The 14,721-nt window shown below is 37.2% G+C and overlaps 1 protein-coding gene across 7 annotated transcripts in view; it reads right to left on the bottom strand.

Moving 5' to 3' along the window:
* CADPS2 (calcium dependent secretion activator 2) overlaps positions 1 to 14,721 on the bottom strand; it is a 285,481-nt gene that overhangs the window by 213,647 nt on the left and 57,113 nt on the right. For all 7 annotated transcript variants that reach the window (XM_085042221.1, XM_085042198.1, XM_085042176.1 and 4 more), the window contains exon 2: positions 13,597 to 13,710. In XM_085042221.1, coding sequence (XP_084898347.1) covers positions 13,597 to 13,710 — 114 coding nt within the window. The remainder of the gene's footprint in view (positions 1 to 13,596; positions 13,711 to 14,721) is intronic.

The raw sequence follows: 14,721 nt of genomic DNA, 5'->3' as shown, positions 1-14,721 counted from the left end.
AATGTGCCATGCTTAGGCCATCTGTCCGACCCATGATCAGGCTGACAGGTAGCAGCTGGATCTCGTCACGCACCTACATGTGAATTACAAGCACTCCAGGAACATTTTACAGAAACCACCTTTAGAAGTGTCATTTTGTGACTTTTTAAGACTTCCATTTTAAGCTTGTATATATTCCAGATCCACTTTACCTTCTTTCACTATAAAGCTTACTCAGTTAATGAACAAAGTAAAAAAAAAAAAACCAAAACCAAAACCAAACAAAACCCAAAAAAGCAACCAACCAAAAAAAACCTAAAAACAAAACAAAAAAACCCCAAAAACCCAAACAAAACACAAATAACCTCCCCGCAAACCAAACAAACCAAAAACCCAACACCCCACACATGCACACACACACCCCACCGTACTAGATTAGGTATTTTGTACTTCCTCTAAGTCTCTGAATTGCAGCAGGCTTCTGTCTGCAGTTGATTTCAACCAGAACAGCAACTGTCTCAGGATCACAGATTCACAAAATTTAAATACATTTTAAAGGTAAACAAATAAATAACCAACAAAGATGGAGCTAAATGCTTCCATTAGTTCAAATAGTTTTCTAAATATAATTACACTGGCATCCAGTAGAAGAATGCTGGGCACTGAAGTCCGAGACATTTCCTCAAACAAAGCAATGGACTTGAACATGCAGCAGGTGCATGTGACCTTTCTGCTACCCGCTGGATGCAGAGAACAAGGTGATGAAAATGTAGCAATGCTGCTTTAGGAGTATTAAGTAGGAGTATTAAGGGCCTTTTGGTGCTGTTGGTTCTGAAGGTAACATATTAAACTCCAGCTCAGAGACTGTCATCAGGCCAGCTATTAACACTACTTTGACAGGAAAAGTAGACTTCATTTTCTAATCACCAACTCTTGTGTCAGAGTCTGTTGAGTGGAAAAGGAACACTGTCTTTATCAAAAGCTGTTAACATGTCCACACTGCTGTTTAATCATAACCTTTTCTCACATTTTAACAGCATGAACTTAATATTCATTAACATCTCTTCTAACTTGGGCTAACAAGCTAATTTAGACCATCGCCAAAAAACAAAAATTGTAGACTATTTTATAATTAATGTTTTCTACATTGTTAAGCTCAGTACATTTTAAGAGCTTTCTTTTAAAAAAGGTTTTCACCTTCTCTAAACAAACAGTAATAAGAAGGACTTCTTATTACTGCTTACACTGCACACAGCTTTCAGTCTATGCCTGCTTGTGCTTTGCAGATTCCTCTGCCAGCTGTATTCACTGCCACCGTTCCTTTTTAAAAGATGGGTCTGGGCTGACAGACAAACATGGGGCTTATATACTTCTAAAAAAAGTATCTCATTCCTTGACTACTTAAATTATTCCAATCCTTGTATAACATGCTATTTACCTACACATTTTTTCAGTCCTTCAGGATAACTTACTCAACTTCATAATGGTTAAATATGAACATTTTGCAAGCAGCATTTGCCTCGAGTCTCACCCTAGGGAAAGACAAACATACCTTTCCTTTCAGGAGAGGAAATTAGGTTTACAGATATAATTATTGTGAAGCATACAGCCCCTGCAAGTCTTCATATTTAAGTCAGGAGAAATTACTATGTATATTCAGATCAAGAGTCATAAAACAATGCTAAGCCTGAAGATACCCACAGTGACCAATCTGATTCTGAAGTGATACACAGAGTTCTTCTCAGAGCTAATGGTAGAACAGAAATCTGCATTTCACAAGCAAAATCATCTTCCCCTCAACTGCTTGGAAATTTCTCAGTGACTCCTGTTCAAAGAGGGCTTATCTTTGTTCCACAGGCTGTCTTCAAATAGTTGTAACAGCTCTCACATGTAAATTTTTCTTTCCTTGCTACCATTTTTTGGTATGGAAATATGACCTCTGCATCATCAAACTGTCTTGTAATGCTGGCAGACAACTCAGTCTCCTCTTCATGGACCTACAGAATGCAATTAGATACAAGCTGCACACATGTTGGGTCATGATGATCAATCAGGGTGGCACACTGGCAGTTCTCAGACCCATCTTTGTAATATTGTCAAGGAAACAAAAGCTGCATACTCCTGAGTTCATCCTCAAAGGCAGAAGAGCTCTCCTAGCTTAATGTCAGAAACAAGGCATCCTTCCAGGAGAGTACTTTTCAAGTAGATCTTGGGGTGACATCTCAACTTTTGTTTCAGAGGAATCCATAAAAAGGACTTTGGCATCCATACATATCTGGGCCAATTGCCACTACCACGAGTCCTGTGTGTTTAAAGCTCACTCCTCTAACAGTGAGAAACTCGTTACTTACATGAGGGTGATCACTTATCTTGGACTTTCATTCATCTTCTCTTCAGTGCCTGTGATTGGTGTGGACTTGGATCTGTGGTTCCTTTCAGTCTTAGCTTTGAAGTTCAACATCAGTGTTGAAGGTGTTGAACTATAACTACACTCAAGGTAGCATAATGGTGGCATCAGGAGAACCCAAGTAGGGAAGAAGGACCTTTACCTTTTTGATCAGTTCATCATCATCAGAAATTGACTTTCTGAAGCAGTACTCACTGCTAGTTGGATTAGAAAAGTGGCAAATCTCTTTCATGCGGAAGGATGAAAGCTTCAGCTTACTTCCCAGTGAGCCTTGATAGATATGCTCCGCAGTCCAAGAGGGAAAGAGAGCTAAAAGCTGCACAGCCACGGCAGAACTGTGGGTTCCCAGCACATTTTGACACACACGCTCATTCTTCTTCCCCTCTGAGCCCCCTGCCAGAATTTAGGCACAGAACACTCATCAACTCAAAGCATGCAGTGAAACAGAGGGAGATAAATGGAATGCATCACTTTTTGTTCCCTCGTTTCATTTTCTCAACTGTATTTGCAGTATATCTGAAGCACAGTCAGAGGCTGAGAGTAGGAATAAGGCAACAGAGATTTACAATAAATCACCAATTACTGCTGTAAGTCTCAGATCAGAATTGGTCTTTCAAAAAAACCTTTTTCTCCGGTTACACAAATTATACCAGTTACTGGAGAGCCAAGCACCAGCTTACTTGGTCTTTTCACAATTAAGTATCTGTAAAATTGTTAGGACAGTATGCCACTGTCAGAAGAAAAGTTTATATCTTAAGATTGCTTTTCTTAGTTCATTATTCCCTCCCAACACAAGCAGAGAAAGAATGGTCAGAGAGCAACTAAAACCACCTCCACTACAGTGACCACAAGAAAATTAATTGAATGTGGAGATAAGACAATAGGGCTTCTAAAACTTCACCCATACGCCCTCCCAAAAACAAAGTTCTGAGAAATGAGAAAAGGAAACATTTTAACTGATCCCAGGCTTATTTTCCAGACACAAAAGTGCCCGCACAGAATACAAACACAGTAACCACAAGCTCCTTCTGTTGTTGAAAGACAAAATTGAATAATTGGTTAATTGCCTCATGCTGTTACCAGTGACAGGTGGAGAGGTAGAGGATCTCCCTGAGCCCTGATGACTGGAATTGAGGAAGACACTCATGGAAAGCCTTGCATGAGCCTCCCCTGACCTGGTATTTTTTCATCAAAAATCTCCTTTGATTTGGCAGTATCTGACAAAGGACAATGTATATCTTAGATTTTTATCTGACACAATATTTCTGCTTGAATGTTACTAAGTTCAGGAAGCTTGTTCATCATCTTTTTAAAAAAAATAGTTTTTTAAACAATTTGGCTGCTTTGTTTTAGTGATTTCCATAGCTTTTTGCTAAGTTTTATTGAGCTACAAAACCTCAAAAGCCAAAAAAAGAAGGTAACTTGCTTTCCATTAGAAAAGATTAAACTTTAAAATTACAAAATTACTTAACTGAAGGCTAATTCGCAGATTTATCTCAAATAAAAGACCTCTGCACTACTGCCCTGGAGGAAGGTGTAAAAGATGACAAGAGAGTAAAGCCAAAGGGGTTTCAGTGGGCATTTCAGTACTGGTCACATTGCATGTACCACAGCTCATCACAACACTGCAAAAAACCCAGTACAGAATGAAATATTTACATTCGCTTTGTTTCATTTTGCTTCCATGTAATTTAACTACTTATGAAGGAAATATTCTTGAAAGCATTAAAAACTGAATTGCATTCAGAGATAACCAGTAAAATAATTAAGGGGTGGATACTGACTTGTAATTTGTCCACAGATTTCTACCACAGCATTCTAAATTGTCTGGACATAAACAAACCATGGAGAATAAGTAAGAAAGACCAAATAAACATGCTGTAACTTAATATATAAACTGACAAAGGTGTACTCCTTTTATTGTTAATGTTCAAAGAAACATTATAGAAGATTTGCAAGTGAATAGACTCAAAATAGGAAGTTTTGAGTGTTTATTTGTGACTAATTTTATGCTCAGGAATAAAGATTTGAGAGAAGCTTGGATTGAAATTGAAACCTCCTCTCTGATTAATGTACTTCTTACTCTTAGACTTGGAAGACTTCTGCTGCAGCAGTAGCTGCATACAAGGAGCAGAATAACATTATTCATGAAGCATATTTGTCACAGTGAAAATTGCAGAGACAGAAACACACAGCAAAAAAGGATGCTTGCTATTCTCAAAGGAAAACTAGGAAAGGTACACTGAGAACAGAAAATGTAAATGTAAGAAAAATATCAAGGTCTTATCCCCAGGAGATTTTTTATTTTCTCATGCTGGGCTGCAAACCAGCATGCTGACACTTCATACTGTGGGGAAATGCTCAAAGTAATGTGATGCTCATAAGTTCCAAGCACCCAGCTTTCCAGCTGGGCAGTGCTGCCCTTGTAGCCTGGTGAGCATCTCAACAACTACTTTGCCATCATATCTGAAGATAACAGGAAGCATAAAGATGTCCAGAGAAATTAAATCAATATGCACATCTAAGACCATATGGATTTCTAAGTACAGATGCAGAACTGCATCTTTTGACTATTTCATAAGAAAAAAGAAAAAACAACTAACCAGCAGCATGGTCTGTAATCATCTTGTCAGTCACTAGCAACTGCGCAAGCAGCAGGCTGTGTGGGACTCGGCTCTGAATGCTGAAGCACATCTCTGCGACCACATGCTGGCAAGCAGACAGACAGAAGCCAGTTCTGGACAAGTTAACTGAGGTACACACAGGGTAGCTCTGGGTACAGCTGCCCTAGATGTGTTTGAAACACCTGCAGACGTATTCTCCTTCCTTTACATCATTCTTAAAATTTGAATCCCTTCTGATCACTCACTTCTGTAAGGACCATCACCTAGCTGTGTGAGAGGAATTACAGAATAAAACATAAAGCAGTATGAAGAATCAGAACCACACCAGGATTTGGGGCTGTGTTTGCAACCCTAAGAAATGAGTAAGTGAAAGGTCCAAAGTGAAACCATAACAAATGTCTGATACCAATTTATATACATATCAAGAATATGTAATTTGCTCAATATTTTTGTTTGCTAAGGAGGAAAGGGACAGATATATTTATACCAAGGATAATAAAATAAAAGATTGTACAATTCACATTTAAAACAAAGCAAGCTAAGCAATGACCTTAAATTAATGCAATGAGCTTAAGTTAATAGGAAATACTGAATGAGGAAATTAGGAGAAATGGTTTAATGGCAAGACCAAGTGGAAAGCAAGTTTCCTTAATGAGGTAGTTACTGTTCACTAGCATTGCTCCAAGAAGATGTTTACTAACTGGAGCAGACTGGGTAATCCGTTTCTCCTAGTATGCTCTGTTTAAGATAATGTTGTTTCTTGTTGAGAATCTTGGGTGGATAGAAATTTTATGCCTGCATTTAACTTTGAAGAAACCTCTTGCTTGCTCAGTGAGAAGTATAGTTTTTTAAGGCAACATGAAATAGAAAAAGCCATCTCTACAGTACTTTAGAAAATAAAAGCTTGAGAATAATCTTGTTTTCCAATGTGGCTTTTCAGAAATATCCCATGGTGGGAAATGTAGATCAATCAAAACTTGACAAAAAGCACTAAAATAATATTTACATAATCACTGTCTGTGCTCTGCCTTTGCATTTCTCAGGATATAAGAATTTGTTGTTACCTTTTGAAATTAGTATCAGAAGAGATATGCAAAGGGATTGAGAGAGATGAGTGAGAATTTAAAACTTCACTTCTCATTTACTGATTTCTGGATTTCAGACATACATTTGCTGACTTTTTTTACCTCTTACTGCCACGTCCTCTCTAGCTTGGCTTACTCAGGGATTAAGAATTCACCATTAAGAGCACTTTTTCAAGACATTACTTTTAAGTTGTAAAGATTTGGACAAGTCACACATCTCTCAAGGATTTGACGGATAAAGCTTTCTAACACAAAGTAAAACACTGACAGAGAGATTCAATCAAAAAATGCAAACAAAAGTTATTTATCCAACCATCTAGAAATCCATGAGTCAGCCAAATAATATACAGAGTAAATACCAGACCTAAAAATTCAATCTGAATGTATATGAAAATGGGAAGTTTTCTCCCTTACTACTTGTTTGTTGAATGGGTTGGGTTTGGGGTGTTTGGTTGGTTGATTGGTTTGGTTTGGTTTGGGAGTTTTTGTTCGGGTTTTGAGGTTTTTTTGTGTGTTTAAGATCAAGAAATCATTTAGATAGTAGTTGTTTGCAATTCAGTGAAATTATTGATTAGATTAATGTAGCAACTTTCTACAGTGGATTGCTAATCAAAACTTGAAGCCTAAAGAAATCACACGAGAAAATTCTAGAACCTAAAGAGTCAGGAGAGAGAGAGACCCTGGCTGGATTAACTTTAGCTCAAATGGAGTCCATAGGTGTCTTGTAGGAATTTTCACTTGTCTTGTATTGAGATATTCAAGTGTACTCTCAAGACAAAACAATTCACCTCCCTCTGGTCACAGAGAGAGAGAGAAATTCAGTCATGGCTGAATATCTGTTTGACTGCTAAAAGGAGAAAAAAGTGTCCTGTTGCCCCACACTGATTTGGAGAGTCCCTGAGATACTGTTGAATGGAACAAACAGACATCACAATATAAAGGCACAAAAGAAAATTCATTGGCATTAACATAATTCTTAATGAAATATTTTGTGATATTATTTCCACATCCAAAGGGCTTTAAGAGCTCTGTGCTGAAACCTGGAAAAGGTAGCAGGAAGGATAATTTTCAAAGATCAAGAGCTGTCATCCTTTCATCATGAAGTGAAAGAAAAATCCTTCCACATAATGATTTTCAGATTAAAAAAAAAACAGAGTAAAATGTTAATATCCCCTGCAAGATTTTGGCAGATAGGATGTTAAACTGTCACATTTTTTACTAGTATCAGGCTAGAAGAAAAAAATCTCCACTCTTTTACTTGCCCAGAAGACAGCATCAACAAAAATGTGTATAGTCTCTGTCTCAGTGCAACGTGTTGTTAATTGCAAAACCAAGGTCCAGATAAGTTTTGTTTTCCTCTGAGACTGAGTAAAACAGCACTGAGATTAGGAAAAAAACAATTAAGCAAAGCAGAGCAAATTCACTGTTGTGTAACAATGTGGGCCATTGCTGGTTTTCTAATTGGTTTATTCAGAGTAACAGACATTCAGAATTTATCTAATAAACAAGTAGCTAACATCACATAATGCTTACTACAGCAGAGACATACCTCACTGCCCAGAACTAATTACCTCTGCAGTGTAGTGTCAGACCTACATGGCATCCTTTTTTGCCTGGGACAACAACAGCCACAAAACAAACAAAAAGGATACCATTACCAGATTTTTTTTCATCTACATTCAATGAGCCATTTCTTTCTCTCTTCCTATCAGCACACACCACTTTCAAATCCAAAGATTGGTACAGACAATGCATTAAACTCTACCCATCAACTACCTACCTGGAAAGTTCCAGTCTAAAAATGCAAAGAATAGTTAAATGTAGTTATGTGTAATGCAGGAGACTTGTGGATTTCAGTACTGATACACTTTCCAAGCAACAGCAATACAACAGCACTCCCAAGAGAAAGATGTACATCACAAAGCCTGCAGTTCTACTCTATCAGGCCTTTCCTTAGTGTGGAAGAGTCGAGATCATGTAAAGCATGTTTTAATTTGTCGTATCTTATCTCCCCCTCACTTCTTTCAGAAAAATAATTAGACTGCTAACAGTGAGACAATCTCCATTACATGCCAAATTGTGGTTGGTGATCCAAAACACTGAAGGCATTAGAGCATCTTCAACAAAATGGATGACCTAAATAAACCTGTGCTATGCATCTTTCTCGGGGGTGGCCTAAAAGCTTTTAAGAAGTTTTTCAAAGAACTGGTCTAAACCAGACATCTAAAATAACAGACTCCACGGAATGTTACACTGACCTCAAATCTGCCAATGTTTTAAAGCAACTGTAAGGAAACTGTGTAAGTGCTAATAGGTTGCAACTACAAATGTATTTGGTGTTAAAAGGCTGCCTCACAAGGCAAAACACAAGGTTATCCTAAAGCTACTATAAGAAAACATCCTTTCGAAACAGCTTCTCCAAATGAGACTGTGCCAACCATAAATCTCATACTGCTGTAGTACTCAGGTTTTTGAAGAGAACTTGAACAGAGCATAAAGCCCATGTCCTTAAATACATGCACATGCCAATTACGACTTTTGAAAAAAATGAAAGCAGAAACAAGTGAATTTATGCCTTGAATCCCTGTTAGCTTCTACAATTATTAGCTTAACATATTTAAATAAATGTATTATCTACTGATTACATTATTTTGCCTCAATAATATAAAACCAGAATGTTCCAACATTTAATTACTATTTATTTTGAGTGTACTATGTTTTGATTCTAATGAATACTTCTTGGTTCCTTTAGGTGTCACCTTCATCTCTGAAATATTTATCGGGATCAACTATGCCTTTTGTTGCCTTGAATAAAAATGGTGTGCCTAAAGTAGCTGATATTAAAAACAAAGCTGTAAAATCAACCAAAGCACCACTTAGTCCAGAAAGCTAGTTAATTTTTCTCATTTCATCAGTGAGATCCCTTTGCCCTCATGTCCATGCAAAAAAATCTTCCGACCAAGTTTTCCATAATCAATCACAGGCAGAAATAGCATAATTGTTTGACTCCTTTCTTTGCAGAAATATCTCAACTTTTTTGCAGAGTAACACAATATTTAATGTCTTCATATACAAGAGCTCCCATAAACACAATTCCTCCTTTTCTAAGGACTAGTGCAAGAGCTTGCATTATCAGTTCAGGATTAGGTACCAAAGGAGCTTGGTGATTGTACAACACTTGGCATACTTACCGCAGGAGCTGAAAGGTGCCACCTACACACACTGGAATGAAGGAAAGGAAAGGCTTTCTTGCACCATTTAGAAAGCTGCAAAGGGTAGATTAGGGTTGGATTTTATAAAAAGGGTGGTAAAATATAGGAACAGATTTTCCAGAGAATTTATAGATTCTCCATTGCTGTAAGTCCTTAAAGGCAGGTTGGATGGGACTTCGAGTAAGTCACCTAGTGAAAGATGTCCCTGCCTTCGGCAGGCAGATTGGGCTACATGATCTTTAGAGTCCTTCCAATTCAAATCATTCTATGACATAAGTCCTCTGCTCGTTCTCATCTCTTATTTCCTTTGTTTTCTACTTTTAGTTCATTTTGTGCAGCCTGGCAGGGCCAAACTATTACCTAGGTTTGTGTACACAAATCAGCTCAACTTAAACAGAAAGTATGTTAAATATGATCTTTGTGTCGCAGGCAAACAGGTATAGTCCAACTAAGTCTGATTTTAAATTCTCAAAACACCCCACAGTTCCAACTGTTACAGATCCTGCATTTAACATTCAGATTTGAGCAGCAGGAGGTAATCATGGCTTAGAACCACATATTTAAAATGGAGCAGCAAGAAAAACAGGAAAAACACCAGTACGTAGCACTTCTTGCAGCTTCACAGTGCTTTAAGCAGAGTTGAAAATCTGAGAAGTTGCAATCATTAAAATATTGAAAAAGTTTTCACAGTATTTCAAACATTCATTACAGTTCTTTGCACCCATTTTACTGATATCTAGGACTGCATAAATTCAAGTCTAAAGGATTAGCACTGTGAGTACAGCCCAAGGTATATGCATACCTATTAAAAGTATATATATCAAAGGTGGAAAATGAACCTCTTCGGGCTCTGCACAACAGCATTTTCCAACCACAATGAAAGAGCATGCAAGAACAGATGAATGAAAGATTATCTACTATTTCACAGACAAATTTCTAAAATACTGGGTTGAATTAAGCAAAAAAATACTTTCTTTCATAAGTCACTTTCTCACTTAATTTTACACTTAGCAGTGGGTTCAATATAATTACTCATAAAAAATTGCCATATGATTGAATTTTTCTCTTTTTCCGAAAAGCAGCACCAGCATCTGATGTTCTACTGATTAGAATCTGGTTCAATGTCTGTAATGGAATTTTCCACACAAAAAAAAAAAAAAAAAAAAAAAAATCCTATGCTAACTCTGAGAGAATTATTTCAGAATTAGAACTGTAAACATTTCATACCTTCTCTAAAACTGAGGTTGAAGAGGAAAACATTCTTTAAGAGAACCATACTTACATGTATACAAAAATGAAACACGCTAAATTTCAGTGATACTTTCAAAAAGTATGGTGGGATGCTGGGGGGAGATTACACAGAACATGAAAATAACATTTTCTGGAGGATTAAAGAAGAGTTTATGTAACTTTTCCTATGAATATGGATTTTTTTCTACTACATTTTTAAGATAAATGAAAACCAATGCCAGATTATTCATAGACAGTTTTAAAAACCACAGCAGCATTGGAAAAGACATAGTGGTGGAAATAAGGCAAAAAAATTGACTGGTGTACATTTCCCAAGTGGTTCTGACACAGGAGCATGACTTACAGCACAGTGAAACGAATGCTGAAATTCAGTTTTATTTATTTAGCAAATAAATTGCCTTTCTGCAAATATTTGTAAAAAAAGTAAATCAAAGACTGAGCATTAGTAAGTTCCTAAATCCTTGGAGCTTGCTCTTAAGATTCTTAAGAGGACACATTCTTAACAAACTCAGTAATTACAGATTACAGTGAAAACACCTGCAACTACTGATACAGAATTTATGTCACACCGCCAAAACAGACCTTCTCTTTCATATTCAAAGTGGAAAATCAACTACAGTAATGAATATACCCTGGATTTGCAAACAATATTATAATAACTCCAAAACCATGACTACTGCATAGGATTAAAGGCAAGTAAATAATTTGCAGAATAAAATAATTACTGAGGAGACCACATATATTTTTCCTTCCCTGTCAGGTAAAATTAAACTGTAAGTGATCAACTAAAGCATAAGGAAATTAGCACTCAGGTTTGTAAAATGCTGTATGACAGAATCACGGAAAATGCCCATAATTCAAACTACTAACAAGCATCACCACATGAAAGATGTGACAGATCACATGTGGTTGACACAGAGAGAAGAAATCATCAGAGCCCAGCATCAACAGAACACACAAAGGAGTAGCAGAAATTAGTATTTTCAACAGATGGGTAACAAAGAAAAGGAAAAAGGCACAAGAGATGCATATAAGTAATGATAAGAACATGTGGTCAGATGCATAAAATTTGGTTAAAATGCATTAAAGACGTGCAGTAGCTTGAACTAAAGTACAGCTGGATTCCACCACTGCACCGTTCATTAAATCTACTGGTGACTACCTACTACACCCCTGAAAGGAAATTAAAAATGACTAGCAAATGCTGACTCAAACTGCACAACTGGAAAAGGCTGTGCAAGTCTGAAAGGAAGTCCGTGGAAAGAATGCAAAAAGGAATTGGGAGGCTGGGATAAACAAATTAAAAAAATGTATTATAGCTGATATATCAGCTCATGGTATATTAACACAGGATGAAGCACTTGGTGTCATTATATCCTTGACAGTAATGTTGAGAGTTTCAGAATTCTTTGTTTGAAACTGGACACTCAGAACACTTGTACACTTAAATCAAAATGGTGAATATCTGAAAATAACTGGAAAATTTGAACCATTCGTTTTATAAAGCTATCTTAGATTATTATGCATAGCCTTTCATTGCAAGAGCAGATATGCTAAAAAACTGTTCTCAGTGTGTCTAAAAAATTTCATTTAAAAAATAGATGAAGTAAATCTTAACAGAACAGTTACTGTTTAGACATTTATTTTGAAATCATTTTCATTCACTGTTACATCCTTTCCAAAGAGCAGACTACTTCCTCTAACACATCAAGCTTTTTACATGCTGTGCTAGAAGAACAAACTGTAACCATTAAGTCCTTTTCAATTCTACCCCAAGTTCAGCATCTTGAGACAACCCCTTACTCTGAAACCTTCTGCTGGGCCACTAAGTAGCTCAGCCTTGCCCTGCAACATCTTCCAAACTGTCCATCCTCCCAGCCTTGACTTATTAAATGGTTATACAGAAAAATGGATTACTTTCTAACAGCTCCTGTCGTGCTCTCACACACCTAAAATACTTTCACCCGCAGACTTGTCCTCATCTTTCCACACGTGTTTTTGTGAGAATTCCTTAATTTCAAATGCCACAGCAATGATCAGACCAGAATTTGGAAAACCTCAGGAAGTTTTATGGTTTCTACATAAATTTCTATTTCTACACACTGAGCCCATGATTTCAGCACAACAGGAAAACCACTTGTCCATCCCTCTCTTTTTTGTTGTGCAATATAATTTATTGCAGATAAAACCAAGCTAGGACATAAATCACATCTTTTTCTCCTCAAAGAAAAACTTATTCCCTAGAAAATAATAGCTGACAGGAAAAATGAATGAATAATACAGCAAAAATAAAACTAGTTTTGAAAAAAAAAAGTTGTAGACTGAAATATGAAGGAAGACACCTCAAAAGACAGAAGTTTAACATACAGCCCTTGTGATTCATTGAGCATGCTAGAAGTTGGATGAAGCAAAATGAAAATACAGTAACACTTATGAAGAGTAAGAAATTAATTCACTAGCCATATACTATGAATAGGGAACTGTCCCTTAGGCAATTAAAACTACACCTACAGATCTGCACTGGGGGCTGTAGGCACTGAACATGCCTCAGAGGTCACAGCAGACTGTGAGAGCTGGCCCATCTGCATGGAAAACTTCTGTTCTTTCAGAAGGGAACAGGCAGGTCCTCACCAAAACCTTCTGCATGGTAACTAAAAATCAGAAGACATATTTCTCAGGATGGTAGCTTACAAAGTGCTGATTAAAAAAGGTACCTTGGACATATGGAGATAAAGATAGCAGTGCCTAGTTGTATCAAGTGCTGCCAGGAAGATTTTTAGCACCAGGGGTTTTTCATTTTATCTTCTCTTTTTACATTTTTTTTCCCTTCTTAAAAAAGGGTGAATATTTTCCAGTTCAGTTTCTCTCTTGTGCCCAGGCAGTAGATTTCAACTTTTAAAACAGCAAAGCTGGTTTAGGAGGAAACTGTTTCTAGAAGGTTTGGAAGTTCACAGCCTTTGAAACTTGAAATTACTTTCCTTGTCCCTGCATTAAAAGGCATAGTATGAACATAACACAGAACAAAGCACACAGCTCACCTCATAGTAACTTCGCACAGCATTGCAAAATGCTTCATCTGCTACGATTTGCGTCTCCCCGTTCAAAAAGGCCTGGAAACGTTCCTTCAGTACCTGTAGCTGCTGCTTGTTGAGCTATGCAAGAAAAAAACAAGGAGAGGGGAGAGAACAAAAATAAATGCAGTTAGTCTCAAAGTAAAAAGACACAGCACAACACACACTTGGAATCTGTGAAGAGGCAAGAAAAGACAGAGGCTCCCTGGCCACCTGGCTCCCCGGGGAGTGGAGCTCTTTGGAGTCCCAGCTGGACAACCTAGGCTGGGGCAGCCAGACGTGCAGGAACATGAAGTAAACTTCTGCTCTTTCCCTGGTGTCCTTGGGATGCTACAGGTAAGTCTGCAGGGATACTTCTGTGCACTATTTTATATGCATATGCTGAATATAATGGTTGACCTTCCCCATTGCAGCAGCACCAACTAATAAAACTTAGCTCTTAGCTTGTCTTCAAATAGGTCATTTTCTTTCCAGCCTTCAAATAACTGAATATAAACAACTGAGATGCCTCCATTTCTTGGAGTAAACACTACCATTGGAATGTTTCAACAAGCATGTGCACTGTGAAGAAAATGGACTTCTAGCCACTGATGCTATGACACTATGAACAACATGAAACAACTGACCTGGGGAAGCAGCAGACTAAAGGCTCCAAGATTGACACCCAATTACATTTGGTGGACTTCATCTCAAAGTTGACCACATTGTGAAAACAAACACATTACACAATTAAACCTCGCAGTCAACCCATTTTTATCGAAGTTTAACGTTATGGGGAAAAGCAAAGCTTGGAAGCCCTCCAAGGATCCAGACACAGGTCTTTTGTCAAGATTTCTATTAACTCTTGAAATACTAAGTAAGATATTCATCCTCATCAAATCTGTGAGAAGTTTGAATATCACATCAAAGGAGACTGCCACTAACATATTCATATAACAAAGCTCCAGGTAAAAATAGTTGGTTTGCTTTTCCAGAAAGTAAAAGCTCACATAAAGTCTTTCTTGCAGTAAGTATTCTTGAACTTTAAATTTAACATAAAAAAAAAAGTCAAACACAACTGACTGAAAAGTTTTTTCATCCGTCCTGTATTTT

Source organism: Lichenostomus cassidix, chromosome 1Aa (assembly GCF_008360975.1).
Source record: "Lichenostomus cassidix isolate B80296 chromosome 1Aa, HeHo_3.0, whole genome shotgun sequence".
NCBI lineage: Eukaryota > Metazoa > Chordata > Aves > Passeriformes > Meliphagidae > Lichenostomus > Lichenostomus cassidix.
Note: the sequence above shows the minus strand (reverse complement) of the source record. Positions and strands in the feature narration are given on the sequence as shown.